The sequence below is a fragment of the Zonotrichia albicollis genome, chromosome 4 (assembly GCF_047830755.1).
Source record: "Zonotrichia albicollis isolate bZonAlb1 chromosome 4, bZonAlb1.hap1, whole genome shotgun sequence".
In the NCBI taxonomy this organism is placed as follows: domain Eukaryota; kingdom Metazoa; phylum Chordata; class Aves; order Passeriformes; family Passerellidae; genus Zonotrichia; species Zonotrichia albicollis.
The window spans coordinates 3,095,401-3,116,867 of NC_133822.1; the positions used below are offsets into that span (position 1 = coordinate 3,095,401).

Genomic DNA, 21,467 nt, shown 5'->3' on the forward strand with positions numbered 1-21,467 from the left:
CAGCTTTATTTTATAAAAAGCAAAAGGGTCTCCAGGTGCAGGGCTGTTCTCACCCGTCTCTCCTGCACTGCCCTCTGCCAGTGGGTGACTTCTCTCACCACCCATCATCATCCTCTCCCAAGGTCTCTCTGTTGCTGGCTCAGGGTGAAGGTTTTACAGCCACTGCCTCTTCTCAAGCGCAGGAATGAAATAATCCCTTCCTCAGCTCAAGGAACAGCTTTTAAACTGGTTTCTGCTGCTGCTGAGGCAGGAGGGGCCCAGCCCAGCCCCTGGCAATGCTGGGGATGGATGGATGGATGGAGGATGTGTGTGTCAGGCTCCCCACGCAGAGGAAGGAATCAAATATCTGCCCTATCTCAAATGCCATGCTGGGCTCCTCTGGGACAGAGTTATTGGTGAGGAGGAAGCTGACCTTCTCCTGTGTTTATGAACTGAATCTCTGGTTCACTTTGGGTTTGATTTCCCCCCTCCTTCCCTCCTGTTACAGAGTGCAGTACTCCATTTCAAAGGAAATAACGTTTTCCTCATTTTCTCCTTTGCTGGGATTTTTTTTAAAGTGCTGCTCAAGATGAACAGGATTTTTTGCCCTCAATTTTCCATGCTTTACCCTTGGCCTGTCACCCTGGAAGTGGATGTTGCTTGCCTGTCACCCTGGAAGTGGATGTTTTTGGGGCAGCAGGGATATTCCCCTGTTACAGCTGTTGAGAGTGCACAAATTCTCCTGGAGCTGGGAAAACACAGAATTATTTTAGTAGCCAGACCCCAGCGAGTCTGAGAATTAAAAATTCTCCTCATTTCCCTCAGTGCCACGTGGATCTGTCCTTCTTCCTCTGTCTGGCTTATCTCCAGCCTTCCCTGGCACAGCTTTTGCTGCAAATCCTCTCCTGCAAGGGCTGGACTTGAGCATCCTCAGAGCAGCAAGTCCTTTGGAGCCCCATTTCCTTTTCCTTCTGCTTCTACCTGTGGAGAGCAGATTTTAGGAAGCTCAAGAGCTGTGTCTCTCCTGTGCACAGGTCCCTTGGAGATATTTGAAGGCACTTTCCTGAAGTTCGCATGTGACTTTTGAAAACCTTGGCCATTCACGTATATATAAATATATAAATATATATATATAAAATATCTGTTCTCTCTTCCCTCCTGTTTTCTTTCTCTGTCAGGAATCCAGCTGTGCAACATGTGGCACTTGTAGGGCTCGGAAGGCAGGAAGATCAAGCAAACACAGAGCTTTCAGCAAGAAGAGATAAATTTCCAGCATAAATTCAAGCCACGTAGGCCCAGTCTGTTTTAGTTTTAAAGCCCTGCTGGTAGTGATGTGTGGGAGCTGCAGATATAAAGCCAGGGAGAGAAGAAGAGTTTATTTGTATTATTTCTGGCACCTTGGTAGAAAGAAAACCCCAGCTCTGAGTTCGTGGGGCTTGGCACAATGTTTGTCTGCATGGTCTGGAGCAGCAAACTGCCTGTTGAGCTCTGTCTTTGTGCCTGGCTGGAAGGCAGAGGGGAAAAAAGGGAATTATCTGCCCTGGCTGTTGTAACTGGAAGAGGAAAGTGCCGGATTTGTGGGGGTGTGTGGGATGCAGATGGCCCCAGAGGAGAAATATCTTGTTATTAATAACCCCTGGAATTGTGATAGCAATTTCCCACCTGTGTGGAAACGCCGCCGCCGTTTTTATCTCAGCACAGGAGCTGGGGGCTCCCTGCTCAGGCAGCTGCTGGCGTCTCCTCTTTACTGTAGAGACAGAGGGCAGGATTTGGGGTGTTGAGCCCTGATCACAAATCGCCCCAGAAGAGAAATATCTTGTTATTAATAACCCCAATAACTGTGACAGCAATTTCCCACCTGCGTGTAAACACTGCGGTTTTCATCCCAATGCTCTGGTAGAAGCACAGCTGGGAGCTCTGGGCTCCCTGCTTAGGCAGCTGCTGGGGTTTCCTATTTACTGTGGAGACAGAGGGCAGGATTTGGAGTGTTGAGCCCTGATCATAAATTGGCCCCAGAGAAGAAATATCTCGTTAATAATAACCCCCAGAATTGTGATAGCAACTTCCCACCTGTGTGGAAATGCCGCGGTTTTTATCCCAGCGCTCTGGCAGGAACACAGCTGGGAGCTCTGGGCTCCCTGCTCAGGCAGCTTCTGGGGTCTCCTATTTACTGTAGAGACAGAGGGCAGGATTTGGGGTGTTGAGTCCTGATCATAAATTGGCCCCAGAGTAGATATATCTTATTAATAATAACCCCCAGAATTGTGATAGCAACTTCCCACCTGTGTGGAAATGCCGCGGTTTTTATCTCAGCACAGGAGCTGGGGGCTCCCTGCTCAGGCAGATGCTGGGGTCTCCTATTTGGTGCAGAGACAGAGGACAGGGCAGGATTTGGGGTGTTGAGCCCCTTTCACAAATTGGCTGCAGGGTGTGGTATTTTCTGAGACCCCTGATGAAGGCAGGAATGATGAATCTGACTCTGTGTTCTCAGGAGGCTGATTTATTATTTTATGATACTATATTATATTAAAGAATACTAAACTAAACTATACTAAAGAATACAGAAAGGATACTTACAGAAGGCTAAAAAGATAATGATGAAAAACTTGTGACTCTTTTCAGAGTCCAAGACAGCTTGGCACTGATTGGCCAAAGAGTCAAAACAATCCACAGCAAAATCCAAGGAAACAATCACCTGTTGGATAAGCAGCAAAACACAGGAGAAGCAAATGAGATAATATTGTTTTCCTTTTCCTCTGAGGCTTCTCAGCTTCCCAGGAGAAGAATCCTGGGCAAGGGGATTTTTCAGAAGATGTGATGGTGACAGCAGGGCTTTGGTGCTGTGCTGCTGGAGTTGTTTGCTGACCCTGAGCTGGCAAAGTCACTCTGGCCTGGGAGCTGCCTCTGTGGGCTGCTGCTTCTTCAGAGCATCACTGAATAATTTGGGTGGGAAGGGATCTTAAAATTCTACTTCCAGCAGCCCTCAGGGGTGCCTTCCACCAGCCCAGGGTGCTCTATCCAGCCTGGCCTTGGATATTCCCAGGGATCCAGGGGCAGCCACAGCTTCTCTGGGTACCCTGTGCCAGGGCCTCACCACCCTCACAGGGAACCATTTCTTCCAAATATCCAATCTAAACCTGCCCTCTTTCAATTTAAAGCTATTCCGCCTTGTCCTGTTTTCTTTTTTTCCCCAAAATCCCTATTTTTCCCCCTATTTACTACTATATTTTTTTGCTTTACTAAGGTAAAAATATAATAAGCCCAGAAGTGACCCCTAGATGCAATCCCCAGCTCTAACATTAGTGTGCTAGTCTTCTACGCCTAATTTTAGAAAAAAAACTAAGTAGTTTTGGGATAATTTTTATTTTTACAAGATTTTCTTGGTCACAAAGAGATGCTGTGCTCATGCTTGACTGGAATGTTTAGGACCTTATATGTTTACATTTTTTTATGTTTCATTTGTGGAGTTACAGTAGTATGGTGACAAAATCTATATCTTAAGATATAGCATATCTAAGACAAATCTTATGAATTAAGATAAGAAATCTTGAAAATCTTATGAAATGATATCTATATCTTATCTTTCCCAATTAGATAAAAATTACAACAGCACCCAGCACAAGACACTGCTGTTTTCAGCCTAATGCCAGCACTAACAACCCAGACTTCATCTCCACCCCTCTTCCCTCTGTCCTTTTCCTCCAGCCCAAACTAAAACATTACAGGCTCTAACTCGAGTCAAGGGCAAAATTCAGCCCAGCTGAATTTACATTTATGTTTCCATTTTTTATATTTACGTTTTTAATGTTTACATTTTTATGTTTCATTTGTGGAGTTACAGTAGTATGGTGACAAATTCTATATCTTAAGATATAGCATATCTAAGACAAATCTTACGAATTAAGATAAGAAAGAGCAAAATTCAGCCCAGCTGAATTTACATTTATGTTTACAATTTTAATGTTTACATTTTATGTTTACATTTTTATGTTTACATTTTTTATGTTTCATTTGTGGAGTTACAGTAGTATGGTACAAATTCTTTATCTTAAGATATAGACAGGTGACAAATTCTGTTTTCAGCCTGATGCCAGCACTAACAACCAAGACTTTATCTCCATCCCTCTCTCCCTCTGCTTTTTTCCTCTAATCCAGACTCTATCTCCATCCCTCTTTCCCTCTGCCTTTTTCCTTCGGTCCAAACTGAAACATTAGAGGCTCTAACTCTAGTCAAGGGCAAAATTCAGCCCATCCTCCTGCCTGGGTGATGCTGGGTCACTCAAACCAGTCCCCATATATGTCCCAGCCACAAAGGGGGCAGGAGAAGGCCCTGTGTCCTCCAGCCCAGGGAGGTGGAGCACAGGTGATGCTCTCCAGGAACAGGGAGGATGCTCCTGCCTCATGTCCCAACAGCTGTGACTGCATCCCCAAGGGTAATGGGCACGGATTTACAGCTTTTCACAGCATTTGAGGCTTGTGTGGCATCCCAAGTGCAGCTCTGGGGCCCTGTGAGGAGAGGGAAGGGAGCAGCAGGTTCTGTTTTGGAGGGAGAGGAGAGGTGGAGGCAGTACCAGGTGAGGATAAGGGGCTGGAGCACACATTGGTACAGTGCTTGTGGGTTTCACTGTTTTAGCACCTGGGCATCTGCTTAATAGTGTTTCTGCTTAATAGTGTTTCCTCAGCTCTTAAAAGCTGTGTTATCAAGGCCTCCATTTCCTGTGAGCAGGATTTTATGAACAGAGGTGACCTTTGCACGCCCCCCCACATTAAAAACACCTCTTGTCTCAGCCACAGGTGCCTTTATCCTGAGCGAGCAGAGATGAACAAAGCAGATGGTGTTTGGATCTGGATTAAATTAGAGTTCTGCATGCAGCTGGCTTAGCAAACAAATAACTTTCTTCTGGGTAGCACAACCCCGGATCTCCCACCTCTCACTGCAAACTAAAGTGTCCTTTGCAGCCTGCCCTGCTCACGTGCCCCTCTCTGCTGCTGGGTTTCTGTCTAACACCTGTCCTAACACAGCCAGTGCTTTGTGGTGATGCATCTGCAATGATGAGGCTGTGCAAACAGCTAGAACAATTGCATCACCCTCCCTGTGGCTGCTCTGGGGTGTGACCGTGTTCACAGGGGTCTGAGGATGAGGGAAGAGACAAGCATCTGACTCCTTGATTCAGAAGGCTTGACTTATTATTTTATGATATTCTAGATATGATATTATAATACATAGTGTAATTGTATATAATATATATCATAATATATATCATAATAATATATTGTAATAATATATTGTAATATATATAATATTATTTTATTTTATATATTACATTAAAACTATACTAAAAGATTAGAAGAAAGGATTTCCTCAGAAGGCTAGCTAAGAATAGAATAAGAAGGAATTATAACAAAGGTTACACAGCTGGGTTGTGATTGGTCATTAATTAGAAACAACCAACATGGGCCAATCCCAGATGCACCTGTTGCATTCCACAGCAGCAGATAATCAATGTTTACAATTTGTTCCTGAGGCCTCCCGGCTTCTCAGGAGAAAAAAATCCTAAGGAAAGAGTTTTTCATAAAAGATGTCTGCGACACTGGGGTGATTTGTGGGGCTGCTGATAGCACCAGGCACAATCTGTGCAGATGAAGGGTCAGGTCCGTGAAGCGCAGGGCACCTTCAGCCCCCATCTGTGTCTGAGTGGACCAGAGGAGATATTTATGGGAGAAAAAGTGGAGATTTTGCCTTTTTGCAGCAGCAGCAAGCTGCCCACGTGGAGCAGAAGGTGCTGGCAGTGTCTCCTGTCATTGCTGGTCAGTGTGGGGGAGCACAGGGATGAGTTGCAGGAAGCGTTAGCAGCAGAGCAGCAGGAGCAGACGCCTCCTCCCTTCCTCCCCCCGGCCTCCCAGGCTGGGTGCCAGCAGCTGGGCTCTGCTGTATCATTTCAGGACGTGCTGGATGCATCCCTGCATCCCACAGCTGAGCAGGGTGACCACTGAACTATTTAAAGTGGTTCCAGCGCTGACATTCGGGTGTGTGATGCAAATTCTGCTGATGCTGGGAAAGTGCTGGGGCAGGGGATGGGTTAGGACTGACGGGAATTTATACTGTGAGTGCTTTTGGGTGTGTATCCCTCATACAAACACCAAAGGAGATAAGAAAAAAGAAAATCAGAGGTGAAGGAGCTTCCCCTGGTGTTTCTGCATGGCTCTGTGTTATAGTAACTTTTTTGAGTTAGGTCTAATAAGCTCTTAGAGGCTTATAACACCCTTAGGATAGCTCAGCTACCTTTGGAGGCATAAAAATCAGCAAGATAGCTTTTGTTGCAGTGTTAGAAAAAAAAAAGTTTCATATAAAGCAAAATAACAAACAGAAAAACTGAACTAGGTGCTAAACATTTTTGCTCTTAGTAAAACACTTCACAAAAGCAGTTAGTTTTTGTATTCTTTTCTTTTTCTACTGACTTACTTAAACAAAACTTTTTAGTTTTTGTCTAATTAAATAGAGAAAATCAGAGGTGAAGGAGGTTCCCCTGGTGCTGCATGCCTGGCTCTGTGTTATATCTGTGTTATAGTAACATTTTTGAGTTAGGTCTAATAAGCTCTTAGAAGCTTATAACACACTTAAACAAAACTTTTTAGTTTTTGTCAAATTAACTATCTTTAGATTTAAAGTCCTCTGGGTCCTATAAAGTGTTTTTCATTTAATTAAAAAAAAACAACTTCTAAACTTCATTCCTTTTAAAAAGACAAAAAATAATTTTGTCACTCTATCAACAAAAACCACACTCCTACAGCTCTGTAAAATAACAGTTGTTGCTGTGGCACTGAGCTGGGAATTCAACCTGTGGGATGAAGATTTGTCTCTGCTTTGCTGGCTCTGTGTGACCTTGGGCAAGTCACAGAATCACAGACTGGTTTGTGTTGAATAACGCAATAATTTCAATGATTATTAATAATAATTACACATTAACTTACATAATTTTGGGCAGGGACACCTTACACTATCCCAGGTTGCTCATCAGGATCAATTCTCCTGTCTTGGTAAGCTCAAGTTTGTCTGATCCATCCTAGGAGCAGTGGAAAAATCAAAACTTTTCTTTGCAACATTTGTGTTATTAGATGCTCAACTTGGACAAATTTACACAGACTTTTAGCCCCAAGAGAAGGAGCATTCTGATTTTTCCTTCCTGCCCCAAAGCCTGCCACCTTTTCAGTGAGGCAGCAGGAAGAATCTAACAGAGGTCAAATATAGAAAATAAAAAGTTAAAGCCAGTAACTTGCAAAAACTTTTCCCCTAATTTAGTTCTCAGCATTGGCCAAGTCATTCTGAATGCAGCTTTCCACAGAGCTGGTAGCCTGAGGCAGACACTGAGCTCAGGAAATTGTCCCCTGAGTGGTTCAGGTCTGTCAAAGTAATGAGGACCTTAAAAGTGAGCCTTGGCACAGAACATGTCAGACAAGCTGAGCTGTAGGTGTTGCTGCTAATGCTCACTGGAATTATGCATGCACACAGTGCCCTGCACGGAGACTGCTGCATTTTGGTGCAAAAAATAAATGTGTCTGCACAGGATGGAGTTGTGTATGTCCCTGCAAACACTGAATTTGTGTGTTTGTGTGTACAGCAGCTCCTTTCTAATCTGCCTGTTAACAGCCAGAGCATGTGATGATCTCCTCACCCACATGAGCTCTGTTCTGTCTCCTGCCTGCCTCTGATCCTGGCCACAGGCGTCCTGTCCAGCTCAGCAGCAGCTCAGGACGCTCAGGCATGATTTGGGATTATTTATCCTGCAACAACAGCCGGGCTGGCCTCTAAGAATAACTTTCCTTTGGCCTTTGGATGTGTTGGCAGTAGCTGGGCTTGTCACAAAGTCACTGGGAGAGAAAATTAACAGCAAATTAATAATGCTTTATCCATGCTTTTATTTCTGCCAGGAGGAATTGAGTTTTGATGCTGATTCTCTGCTTTTGGGTCGTCCTGTGCCACCTGTAAATTGGGACATCACGGCACGGTGGTGGGACAGATGTCAGGCTGCTTTTTATTTTTTCTTTTCCCTTGAAATACTCCCAAAGCTGCAGCTTATCAGGGCTTGTGTCCACAGTGCCTCATTACAGCTCTCAGCACAGAGAGTCCTTCCCCAGTGCTGCTGCTGGGCTGGAAATTGGGTCTCAGCTGGAAGTCTCTGCTTGGAAAACGTGGGGCTCTCCATCAGTGCTGTCCCTGCGCCTCCCTTTTGGCTCCGGAGCAGCTCAGCTGCCCTTCAGCCTGCTCAAAACATCCAAGTCAAGTGGGGACAGAAGTTTTAAGTTTTTTTTTTAACCAGAATGCTCTGAGGGGAAGTGTCTGAAGAGGGCAGATCTTGTTTGGTCTGATCTTGGGTGTTTCTTGCTCTGGATGCAGCAGCTGTGCTGTGCCCTGGTTCATTCTGAACATCACAAAAAGTACTGTTATGCCAGAATGGTTTAAAATGATAAACAATTGTAATGCAGTTTTTATGGGGTTTGTAAGGGAAAGCCAAGAATAGCATGCAGGAAATTAGCATTAGTTTAAAAAATGTCTATTTGGTCCTGTATTATTTGTGAAGGAGAGGTCATGCTCTGTAGCAATCTCATATCTGCAGAAGATGCCTGGAATTTGGTGAGCTTTGGGGCAGAAATATGGACTTTTTATGCTTCTGACACCCCTTCAAGAGCTCTTTCCAAGCCCTTGGAGGCAGCAGGAATAGATTACTTCAGCTGACACGTGCAAGTTTTGAATGTCCAGACTGGGACCTAATTGCCCTGGGTGCTACAAGATGAAAAAAAAGATTCACCTGACCTCATCTGACCTGCAGGAGGGCTGAAAGACAGGGAGCAGTTGGTGGAAGAGCTGTCATGCAGAAGGCAGAGTGACAAAATGAGCAGCACATGTCTGCCCAGGAGGTTCAGGGTGCCTAAAAACCCACCCAGAAGCATTTAGGAATTTGATCAGAGTAAGGAAGTGCAGAGCAAATAAAACAAGGAGGTATCTGAAAGTTTCTTTTTCAGAATCTCCTGTCAATATCAAAATTCTGCTAATGGTTGCAGTGAAATGCAGATTTTTTTTAGGGTTGGGAGAGCAAATGCCAGCAGCAAATGCTGCTTCCCAGGGGTGTCCTGGGCTGGAGATCTGGCTGGGATTTGGGATGGCCCAGTCACCCCTGTTTTATGGGGCTGGCTCATCTGCTCCCTGCAGCCACTCACAGGAGAAGCTGAGCATGAAGAATTTGCTGTGTCAGATCTTTTTCCCTGGCCCCATCCAGAGCTGGTGGCTGCTGCTCCAAAAGGGGCTGGATGCCTGCCATAAATGAAAGCAGGAGATTTTATGCTGAGTAAAGCATAAAGAGAGACTCTGTTCTCGCCTCTGCTGCAAACCCTGCACCACAGAAAAGAAATTATCGCACCTCTGACTCTCCCTGCCAGCAGTACAGCACTGCTAACAGCATTTCCTTGATGTTGCCACTCCTGCTGCGTGTCCAGCCCATTTCCTGCGAGGTTTGGTGCAGTTGCAGGATTGATGGTGCTTCCCTGGGGGATCCTGGCTCTCCAGGAGCACACAGCTGTGCCCTGCATTAACCACATCAGCCTGGCCTTGTAAACTCTTCATCTGGGAGGAGTTCCCATTTGCTATGAGCCAGCAAATGCTGGTCACTGCTGACTGATGCCCATCTGGTGTGCAGAGTGCCTGATCCTGTGCAGCAAATCCACTGCTCTGCGTCCCTCTGAAGCTTGGTTTCTAAACCTTATTCCCCATCCCCATCCAGGCATTGAGCAACCTGGTCTATGGAAGGTGTCCCTGCCCGTGGCAGAGGGCTGGAACAGGATTTCGTTTAGGTCCCTTCCAACCCAAAATGTTGAGTTTTTATCTCTTTTTTTTTTTTTTTTTTTTTTTTTTTTTTTGCCAGAATTGGGGTTAAATGTGTGAGTTGGTATTTATTGTTGGACTCAGATGTTTATTAGTTCTTATCTATGTCACAGTCTCACAAACCATGAGTTTTACAGCACTTCAATAACAAACTAAAAATGGAGCCCCATCTCTCTCTCTCTACAAGGCCTTTTAAGGATAGACTGTCCAATTAAGAAATGAAACTTGAATTATTTTCACTTTTAACCCAATAACCAACCACCCATGCCCACAATGGGGAACTTTTTTGTCCAATTACACAAAACCACCAAACCCAATGGAGAAGAAGGTGAAGAAGAAGGACCAGCCTTATGCTTTATATCTATTACTGCAGTAATAGATATACATAAACCCTATGCTTTATATCTATTACTGCAGTCTAAACCCTTAAACTCTGAGTTTCCCCCCTGTGATATCACACACTTCTGTTAAAACTGCACACCCACAATCCCAGTTCCATCATTCCATTCTGGAAGCTTCTCCAGGCCTTGGGTCAGTGCAGGGTTCTCTTGGGGGTCAGTGCCTGCAGCACAGAAATCTCAGATTCTCAGCAGCCTGGGTTCCAACACCAAACCATTCTGGGATTCCCTGATCCTGCTATCATCTCTGATTTTCCCAGTCCTGTTGCTTTTACTTTTTCCCTCAGAGCACTCTGCTCCAGCTGTGTTTTGAATACATAGCAAAATCTCAGACTTTGAAGGCTGGGGATTCTCTGCTGCCTTCTTTGCCAGCGTGTTTTCCCCAGTTCCAAATATAGATCTCAGTGCTCCCACAGGCAGCTGATCAAGGTTTTGGTTTTTTCCCTTGAAGTCCCATGTTTTATCTCACAGAGATCTGGAGAGTGAAGTAGCCAGTGGCCACCAAGTCCCTGTGAATGCAGAGTGGCTCTCCCTGCCAGAAGAACAGTGAGAATTGGCTCCTGAGGGTACACACAGTGCTAATTGTGAGCATTCAGCCTGAGACAGGGGACTTGTGTCTCACAGATCCTCCCAAAATTGCCAGGCAGGGGTAAACATCCACCCACTGGCATCCAGAGCAGCATAAACTCTGCTGAAACAGCTTCAGCCAACAAGGAAACACAACAGACGCCTGGCAGTTCATAGGGAAAGCCAGGTCACCTGTGCTAGGGCTCCCACCTGAACCAAACCCAAAATCTGATTTCTTCTGGGCTTTTTCAGAGCCCCCAAAGCCTTGAAGGGAATGTGTGAGCCTAAGCTGAGATTCTGAGGAAGGAAATGCCATTTTCCTCAAGGCTGTCCTAAAATGCTGGAAAGGATACGCGAGCAGGGGAGACCTGCTGGGATGAAACCCAGCTCATTTTCTTTTCAATATTCATCACTCCTTTAGGGGCACAGGCTGTGTTTATTCCTCTTTGTGTCTAGAGCTCATCAGGGTCTCCTTCCCAGTGAATTTCTGTCCTGGTTTCTGCTGGAATAAAGTTAATTTTCTTCCCGGGATGCTGTGTTTTGGATTTGGTGTGAGAATTGTGGTGATAACACCCTGATGGTTTCAGCTGCTGTTAAATAGAGTTTAAATGAACTCCAGGACTTTTCAGCTTCTCATGGCCTGACAGGGAGAAGGCTGGATGTGCACCAGGAATTGGGAAAGAACACAGCTGACCCTGAATATTAGGAATAGTCCATAAAATTTTTTTTTTTTGCTAACCTGGTGCTGCTAACACTGTGAGAGCTGCACCTCAGTGAAATACAGCAGAGAAACTCTTAGTGCTGGGGAGAGCAGAGTGCCAGCAATGTGTGATGGCCTTGCTGGGGACAGGAATGAGACAGAAGTCAACCTAACATTGGCAATATTTCCCTTTTCTCAGTGCCTCTATGATCTCACACCCACAAAAGGTGGGATCAGCCAAGCTGGGCTCTGCTGTGACATGAAATAAGTGACCTTGGGTGCTCTTGCTACACCAGTTTGTTTGTTGGGGGGGGTTTACATTTCTCCAGTTACTGTGATAAGGAGTAATTTCCATGGATTTGTCCTCAGGACACTCTCAGGAGGCTGGGAAATACCTGTGTCATGTCACTGGAAGGTTGGGTCCCTTCCAGATCTGGATATTCCATAACACCCAGCCCTGGGGACTCACATCCCTGTCTGCTCCAGAAAAGAGAGTTTAATAACTCCACTCTTTGGATTTGTAGGTTAAAACCATGACCTCAAAACTCCATTCTTGTTTCTGTGACGCTGAATATTTGTGTTCTTTCATTCAAGTCTCTGTAGCAAATTCCTGGAGGAGCAGAGGAATCATTACAAACCCCTCTGCTCTCCCAAGCACAGAGGAGCACAGCTCTGACCTGCTTTTGCTGCTAGAAAACCAAATTTGGAATGCAGGCAGAAACAACATCCACATGCAGTTTTATCACATGGGAAGAGCTGGGAAAAAAAGGGAATAAAGTCCCACTCATGGCATGTGCTAATCCCATCATTTAATACTCTTCTGGCACAGACACAGGTAACAAGGTGATGGGCAGCCTCTGAGTGCCTGAGAAAAATAATCTGTGTGATGAGGGAAGGCTGTGTTGTGCCTCTGTATTTTAATTCTCTTGCAAACAAACCACTCCTGAAATAAATCCCTTTATTTGGGACAAGCTGCAGCTCCTGCAGGGATCTGTTCTTTTTGGTGAGCTCCAAAGTAAAGCTGCTCTGCTGTGGGGTGTCCCCAAAGTGAGACTTGCCCTCAGCTTGGGCAGGTTGTAAGTTCAGGGAGAAAGGATTTAGCCAAAGTTAGAATCCAGTCTTTGTTGGGGAAGCTGTTGACAATGTCCCTGTATGGGTTTTTCTTGCCATGTTGGCTCCCAAAGAAAAGCTTCTGTCCATGGTAATCAGGGTTTATTAAAGGAAACCATGAACAAAAGTCTTTAGATGAGATTAAAGGGATTGTGTAGCTGCACTTGGTGCTGAATTGCTCCGTGCTGGCTCCAGCACTTGGAGTCTGCCTCATCAGCATCTCCTGCATCCCAGGCATGAACAGCCTGTGAAAATGCGTATTTTGTGATTGGCTTTTCACCAATATTAAAATGAATATTATATGTGTTGTGTAAGAAAGTTATGCTGTGTTAATTTTCTTAAGCAGTGTGGTAAATATAGTTTGAGGTTATAACATAAGGTTAAAATAGAAACTATGCTATGTAGGATACTTTTTTTCTAAAGAGAGGACTCACACCAAGATAGCAGCCATAGGACACCTGAATCTTTCAGAGAAAGAGAATTTATTGCTCCATTATCAGAAGAAATTAACTTCTTCCTGCTTTGCTCAGCTCTGAAGATGCTGTTAGGATTAGGAGGAAGAAGCTGACACTGACCAGACAGAATCCTGTGTTTGAATGGAATTTATGCATCATGTATGAGGTGTATGAATATGCAACAGGTTATTGTTTTTAAGGGTTAATCCTCTATTGATGTGGGTCCTTTTTCGGGCTTATTTTGCCCAGAAAAGGTACCTGGACATCTGTAACTCTTTGTTCCTATTGTCTCATATTGTCCTAATCCAAATTGTCCAAAACTTTTATTACTCTAATTACATTGCTAATTTTATAACTATTTTATTACTATTAAACTTCTAAAATTTTAAAAACAAGTGATTGGCATTTTTCACAAGCCTGAGTGTGGGAAAAGTGTTGCCACATTTCTCTTCACAGAGAAAAGCAAAGCACGACTTCCCAAGAATATTTCTGAGATTCACATTCTCTGAACCTCAGAGAAAGGAAAAACAATTCTTATCATTTGCTGTGTTATGCCAAAGTAAAATGCAATATCGAGATGGTTTACCCACAGTTATGGTGTTTTGTTTCCTTGGCCTGTTAGGGCCAAATGTGTAGCCCCACATTTCTCTTCACAGAGAAAAGTAAAGCACAATTCTTCCCAAGAATATTATCTCATTTGCTGTGCCTGTGTTTGTGCAAAAGTAGAATGCAATATGGAGATTTTTTACTCAAAGTGGTGGTGTTTTGTTTCTTTGGCCTATCAGGGCCTATCAGGGCCAGGTGTGTGTGTGTGTTGGGACTGTTGGGACAGTCAGGAGATTCTGTGCAGTGTGTTCAGAGATCAGTGTTTAACAGACTCAGTTTAGATGTAGTTTAATATAATATAGAATAATACAGTATAATAAAGTAATCAATTCGCCTTCTAATAAGATAGAGTCCTCCTCATCATTTCCTCCCTCGTTGGGGCCTACTCGGCACATGTATAGAAAAGCAAACACAGGAACGTGCTGCCTCATTAGCTGGGCTTCATTAACCACCCTGGCACTGCCCAGGACCCCTGGGTGCTCCTGGCTTCCCCCCAGCCAGGTGGGCAACTCACCCTGCCAGAACTTTGGGGTGCTACCAGGCCCCGTCCATGAGGATGTGCTGAGTTTTCCCACCCTCCCTTCCTCCCTCCCAGAGCTGTTTTTCAGCTCATTTTGGCTGTATTCAAGTTTTAACATGTATTTTTTTGCTCTGAGCTAGACCCAGAGTGGGATTGCTTCTATGGCTTTGTGTATCCAGGCCATTCCTGCTGACTTTGTGGTGTCCCTGCTGCCACACGTGGCCGTGGCAGGGGACCTGGTGAGGTGCCTCTGTCTGACACCTTTGATGGCAGGAGGGCTGTGTGTGTGTGTCTCTGAGGGAAATGCTGTGGTAATCACATGTTGTCTGAGCAGAGAGAGACATGGTTCTCCCAGGATTTTCCTGGGAAACTGTGAGAAGCTGTGGGAAACTCGGAGAGAAGGATTCAAACAATTATTATCTCTTTCTGTAAAAATATATATTAAAACACCACAAATATAAATATAAATATAAATATAAATATAAATATAAATATAAATATAAATATAAATATATATATAAATATAAATATAAATATAAATATAAATATAAATATAAATATAAATATAAATATAGGGGGTTTTAACAGATATTTGGTTTTTTTATAGATACGCTTCTCCAGAGTGTGCTGTTCATAGATCACCAATAGGTGAGAGAAGATTCCTCTCAGCAAGGCCGATCAGGTCTTAGGTCCACCATTGTTTCTACAAGAATTGTAGATTTCTAATAAGGTGTCTTTTCATGCTCTCTGAGGATGGAGTCTCTGTATCACCTCTGTCCCTGATACCCCTTTGGTGGTAAAATGCTCTTATGTTCACCCAGTGATGTGTTCCTTTCAGGAGCTGTCACTGGAGTGGGGTGGATTTGTCTCAGACTCCAGTTTAAGGACATGACTGTGGATTTTGTGAGATTGTCAATCAAAACCCAGCTCTCTCTTTCCCCTCTCCCTGCACACTTCCTCCCGAGTCCTTCCCTCTCTCTCAGTTGACAGATCAGTCCTTTGTGTCCTCTTTATTCCTGATTTATTCCTACTTCCTCAGGCATAACTCATCCTTGACTTTGTCCCCTTGCACACTGCTGCATTTCGAGGATGTATTCATCATTCCCTAAATTTCCCATCTAATAATCAGACTTAAAAGACATTTGGAGTGTTTCTTCCTCTGAGACTCTTTCACATCCAAGCTGCTCTTGCCCAGAATCCCATCTATTTACCACAGAGTTTCATGTTCTGGAATCTTGGAATTGTGTCCTGGAGATCCCTGAGCAGATCTAAACTGCAACCTTTAACTCAGTGGTCTCAAACCTTTGCTGGAAATGCTCAATAACAACAAAATAAAAGTAACCAGGCTGTGGGGTAGCACCATAACTTGTTTTTCTCCAGGGGGAAACCAGTATTTAAACCAAACTCTGGGAGTTCAAGGCACCTTCTGGGCAATGTGTTGTTTGCAAGCCATAAAGTTGTGATTCCATGGGCAGGACAGTGGTGTGAAACCTCTGAAGCAGCTGTGTGAAACAGCTGGATTTGCTCTGTGACCTTCCCAGGGACCTTGGGTGTGCTGATGGAGAGGTGATGTGGCAGGAGCCACGTTGAGGGGTGACCTGGCCTCACACAGGAGGCCTGTGTGGTGGCTCATGGCATCCCTGCTGGCCACATCCCCAGTGGAAAAGGCACTTTGGGTTTATTTTAGAAACAGCCAGCTCAGAGCCCAAGTCCAGCCCTTGCTGGCTGTGGCTTTTTGTTTATTTGCTTTGTTTTTAGAATATAATTACTCTCTTGTAGTCTCTGCATGTCCATGGCAGTGATTATTGCCTTCCCAGCTGCTGTGATTCCTGCCATCCAGACACAGGGAAAAAAACCCATCCATATCCCCCATTCTTCTTGGTGCATCCTCTGAGGTCTTGTACAAACCCTGCTGTATTCTGCAGGCTAAACATCCAGGCCTCCTTGCCCCTGACCTCTGCTGGTATTTATTAATTAAGCCAAATTATAAATTATGAGGCTCCAGGACTGATTGGGGCTCCAGGACAGAGGGTACAGCAGGAGCAGATGGGAGAGGAGAGAGTGCCAGCAGCAAGCAGAGAGAAAATCCTGCTCCTAGGGTCACTCGGATGGCTGCTGGAAGATGGCAAAACAGCCCCAGGCTCTCCCTGCTTTGTCCCAAAAAGCTGCTCCTGGTGCTCTCAGGCTGCTGATGCTCCTTCCTCTGCAGGTGAACTTCCTCCCCTGTGAGGTTCATTGTTTTGGAAAGCATCCTTGCCTGCTGTAAAACCTTCCTGGAGTTTCTCACTGGAGTCTCTCTGGTTTGCAGATCAAATTTGCTGTGTTTTCACAGAATGGTTTGGGTTGGAAGTGATCGAGCAAGGTTCTCCTCACCACTCCTTTCTCCTGTGAGTGATAGCCTGACCTCAAATCAATTCTCACCTGCATGGGCCTTGAAGAATTTATGTCTGGAGCCTGTCTCTTCTCATTTTGTGTTGGCTGTTTGTTTTAGTGGGCAGATTTTATCCCATTTTTGCAGGGGCTGTGATGAATTTTGGACAGAGGGGCTGCTCGTTATCAGTTTTGGGATTGCTGCAGTTCCCGTTTCCCTGCCCTGCAGCTCTGCTGATTCTGTAGAGCAAAATACAGTAAAATACAGCAAAATACAGAAACTCCTTCCTGGAGTTTCTCACTGGAGTCTCTCTGGTCTCCAGATCAAATTTGCTGTCTTTTCCTGCAGGGATTACAGAAGGGTTTGGGTTGGAAGGGATCTACCAAGGTTCTCATCATTCCTTTCCTCTGTAAGTGATAGCCTGACCTCAAATCAATTCTCACCTGCATGGACCTTGAAGAATTTCTGTCTGGAGCCTGTCTCTTCTCATTTTGTGTTGACTGTTTGTTTTAATGGGCAGATTTTATCCCATTTTTGCAGGTGCTGTGATGAATTTTGGACAGAGGGGCTGCTCAGGATCAGCATTGAGATTGCAGCAGTTCTCATTTTCCTGCAGCACTGCTGACTCTGCAGAGCAAAATACAGTAAAGTAGAGGGGTAAAACAGGTACCTTTTTAGTACTTGAAAAGAATAATTTCTCCCTAGATCTGCCTAGCTCCTGATCAAACCAGTGCCTGTTAGAAAGGTGGATCATAACTCATCAGTGACGGGAGCTGGTGTTCAGGGTTGCCACGTGATGCTTCTGAACACAGGGCTCAAACAGGGACAGCTTCCCTCTTCTGCTGCTCCCTCAAGGATGGGCCCTTTTGAAGGAGGAATGGTTGTGGGGGGAGAGCTCATCCCACCACTGCTCTATCCGTCATTATAAAGGTTATTAACAGCCTACGTGACCAGCCTGCCTATCCCTGCAGAGCCAGTCCTGCAAACTCTGCACTATAAGCTTGGTTTTATTAAATATTTGCTTGACCAGAGAGGCAAAGCAGAACAGGGTAAACATGACTAAAGCAAATGTGGGCTGACCTTTGTCCATCATCCATGCAATGCCTGCGGCTGCTGCAGCAGGGAGGGCAGCAGGAGGTGAAGGTGATGCTACAACAGACTGGGAATTCTGGCTGCTGTGAGAGAATTTTGAAATATTTGTGGTGGCATAAAAGTGGTGGCTGCTCTACAAGCCCAGACTTACCCTTTCCACTATCAGATCTTGTGGTGTTGTGAGGTCCCCAGGACGAGGTGAAAGATGAGAATTCAATTCCATGTTCTCAGAAGGCTGATTTATTATTTTATGATATTATATTAAAAGAAATTATATACTAAAAATATACTAAAGGAAAAAAATACATCAGAAGGCTAAACAAGAAAGATAATCAAAGCTCATGACTGACTACTCAGCCTGACATAGCTGATGGTGTTTGGTCATTAATTAAAAACAATTCACATGGAACCAATCAAAGATGCACCTGTTGGTAAACAACCTCCAGACCACATTCCAGAGCAATCAGATAATTATTGCTTACATTTATTTTCTGAGGCTTCTCAGCTTCTCAGGAGAAAAATCCTGGCAAAGGGATTTTTCAGAAAATATCATGGTGACAGGATCTAATCAGCCTATGGGTCAAAGGAATGTGGGATTTATTCTCCCTTTTATTTTCTGAAGTAGATTTTTCTGTTTTGCCAGCATTAGCAGAGCTGCAGAGATCTGAAAAAGCTGCACATCCAGGCCTGTGTCACTGTCACATCTTCCTCCCTGCTGGGATCTGCATGCAGGGATTTTTTCCTTGCCTCCTACTTGTGCCAGCCTGGCTGTCATCACTGATGACACCCCTGATTTCAGCAAAGTCACTCTGTGACAGAGGGGCTGGGACACGGCGGGAGTGGGGCTGTGTTTGGCTTGTGCCCTCTCTAAAATCAAGAGCAGCTTTGTGAAGTTCTGATCTGGATGACAGAGAGATGAAGGGCCTGGCCACCAGGTTTGTGTGGTCAGCCTCAGTGAGGAGCTTGGCTGGTGAGGCCGGAGCTGGTAGAACTCCATGTCCCACATGCTCTTTGAGGCCATGAAGGGGTAAAGCTGCTCTTAGTACAGAAGCAACCTAAAAAGTGAAGGAAAAGGAAGCAGATGGATGCGCTGAGTAGGAAGAGGTGTTTCCATGGGGCTTGGTGATGTGCCCACCAAATATTTGAACCCCACATTGCTCCTACCACCATGGTCAAAACCTGGGAGATTTTAAGGGACTGGGTGGTGCAGGGAAAGCCTCTTCCCTCTCTTTGGAAAGTTACCAGGGTGGTTCTTGGGTCATTGTTTTTCCTACTTCACGGTGCTTTAGGCTTTAACACTGCTGGTAGATAAGTCTCAGTCAGCTGAGATCCCCAGGAGAGCTGGATCTCTTTTAGATGATGTTCCCTTGGCTGTGAAGTGGGTGGAGAGTGGTTTGTGGTGAGAGCCCAGGGCAGAGAGGGCACCCAGTGCCCCTTTTGGTCCCAGCCCTTTGCAGATGTGGCAGTGACAGCTGGCACACCTCAACCCCTGGGTCTGTACTGCAGGCTGGGCTGCTGTGAGGCAGCTTTGATCTGGATTCACAGAGCTCCTGCTCAAACAGAGCTGTTCTGGGCTGGGATCTCCCTGAAAGGATGTTAATGTCACACCAGAGTTGGCTCCTTCCTGGCAAACTTCAAGGGCTGCAGGAGAGCTCAGCATCCATCTGGCCCCATCCCTGCAGCCAGATCCCTGACCTTCTCCAGGCTTCAGTGCCTCATCCAGAAGAGCAGGACAATAATCCTTCTCCAGTTCTGGTGTCTCAGATAGCAAATTCACAGCTGGGCTGGTGCTGGCAGTGCAGGCAGCAATGCTGGGTGATGTTTTTACCATTACCCTTCTGCACTTGCAGTCAATATTTGTGCTGCACCGTGGGGCACGTGGCTGTGTAATGGAGAGGGAAACGGTGCTGATTTATTACTCTGCTGTGTGATTTCTGCTTTTTCTCCCAGCATCTTTTCTGTCAGGAGGGTTCCCTTTGTGCTGGTTTTAAGTAGAGAGCTCAGAGTGGAGAAAGGGAGGATTAGCAATTAAATACGCTCTGATGATGGCATGGTTGTGAAGGAGGGAGGAGGAAGGAATACTCCATAGTAATGTACTTTTGTTTTCTTTTTTCTCTGCTTGTAGGACAGAATTTGCCAGGGAATTGGCGTTTTGAGGAGTTTTACAGCTTCTAATCCTTGTTGCCTTGGGAATACAAACCTCTCTAATCATGTCGCCGGCCATGTGGAAATGGACTTGCCTGGTTTCCCACCTCCTGCTGTCCACCACAGTGTCACCTCTGGGCAGACAGCAGCCACCCCATCCAAAGAGGCCCTTCATCACCTTCACTGCAGAGCAAGCAGAGGGAAACTTCAACCACTTGGTGGTGGACGAAAGGACTGGGCACATTTACTTGGGGGCTGTCAACAGGATCTACAAACTCTCCAGTGACCTGAAGGTCCTGGTGACCCACGAGACTGGTCCTGACGATGACAATCCCAAGTGTTATCCTCCCAGGATAGTCCAAACCTGCAACGAACCCTTGACGCCCACCAACAACATAAACAAAATGCTCCTCATAGACTACAAGGAGAATCGATTGATAGCCTGTGGGAGTCTGTACCAGGGCATCTGCAAGCTCCTGAGGCTGGATGACCTTTTCAAGCTGGGAGAGCCCTTCCACAAGAAGGAGCATTACCTCTCTGGGGTGAACGAGAGTGGCTCTGTTTTTGGAGTCATTGTTTCTTACAGCAACATGGACGACAAGCTGTTCATCGCCACGGCCGTGGACGGCAAGCCGGAGTATTTCCCCACCATCTCCAGCAGGAAGCTCACCAAGAACTCCGAGGCTGATGGGATGTTTGCATATGTCTTTCACGACGAGTTTGTGGCCTCCATGATCAAGATCCCCTCAGACACCTTTACCATCATCCCCGACTTTGATATCTACTATATCTACGGCTTCAGCAGTGGGAACTTTGTCTACTTCCTGACTCTGCAGCCTGAGATGATCTCCCCACCCGGCTCCACCACGAAGGAGCAGGTTTATACCTCCAAGCTGGTGAGGCTTTGTAAGGAGGACACGGCCTTCAACTCCTACGTGGAGGTGCCCATTGGCTGTGAGAAGAATGGGGTGGAATATCGATTGCTGCAGGCTGCCTACTTGTCCAAGGCTGGAGCCATCCTGGCCAGGTCTCTGGGGGTTGGCCCTGAGGATGATATCCTCTTCACAGTCTTCTCCAAGGGGCAGAAAAGGAAGATGAAGTCCTTGGATGAGTCTGCTCTTTGCATCTTTGTCTTGAAGAACATCAACGACCGCATCAAGGACAGGCTTCAGTCCTGCTACAGGGGAGAGGGGACCTTAGATCTGGCCTGGCTCAAGGTCAAGGACATTCCCTGTAGCAGCGCGGTAAGTGAGCCCCTGAGCACCCCTTTGCCGTCCTCACCTGTCAATAGGTCTTGTCTTCTGATAACCAACAGGTCTTGTCTTCAAATAATCAACAGGTCTTGTCTTCAAATAACCAACAGGTCTTGTCTTCACATAACCAACCCTAAAGCAGAGACCAAGGAGCTGAGACTGCCTTGTCCCAGTGCTGGCTCTGCCCCCATCTCACCACACCACCCAATTTAACCAGTTCATCCCCACATTTAGCTCAGGGATAAGCTGGTGAAGGTATCAGAACAAGCAGAAATACTGTGTTTGCTGATGAGCTAAAGCAAGGGGTCTTGGAATATTTGGGAGGAATGTACCTGTTGTAGTTACTTCATGGTGCAAATCCTTGTCCCAGTGCTGGCTCTGCCTCCAGCTCACC

The 21,467-nt window shown here is 45.6% G+C and overlaps 1 protein-coding gene across 6 annotated transcripts in view; it reads left to right on the forward strand.

Moving 5' to 3' along the window:
• Window positions 1–21,467, forward strand: part of PLXNA4 (plexin A4) — a 503,567-nt gene that overhangs the window by 15,933 nt on the left and 466,167 nt on the right. For all 6 annotated transcript variants that reach the window (XM_074538671.1, XM_005493209.4, XM_074538674.1 and 3 more), the window contains exon 2: window positions 19,801–21,064. In XM_074538671.1, the coding sequence (XP_074394772.1) occupies window positions 19,886–21,064 (1,179 nt within the window). In that variant the 5' untranslated portion in view covers window positions 19,801–19,885. The remainder of the gene's footprint in view (window positions 1–19,800; window positions 21,065–21,467) is intronic.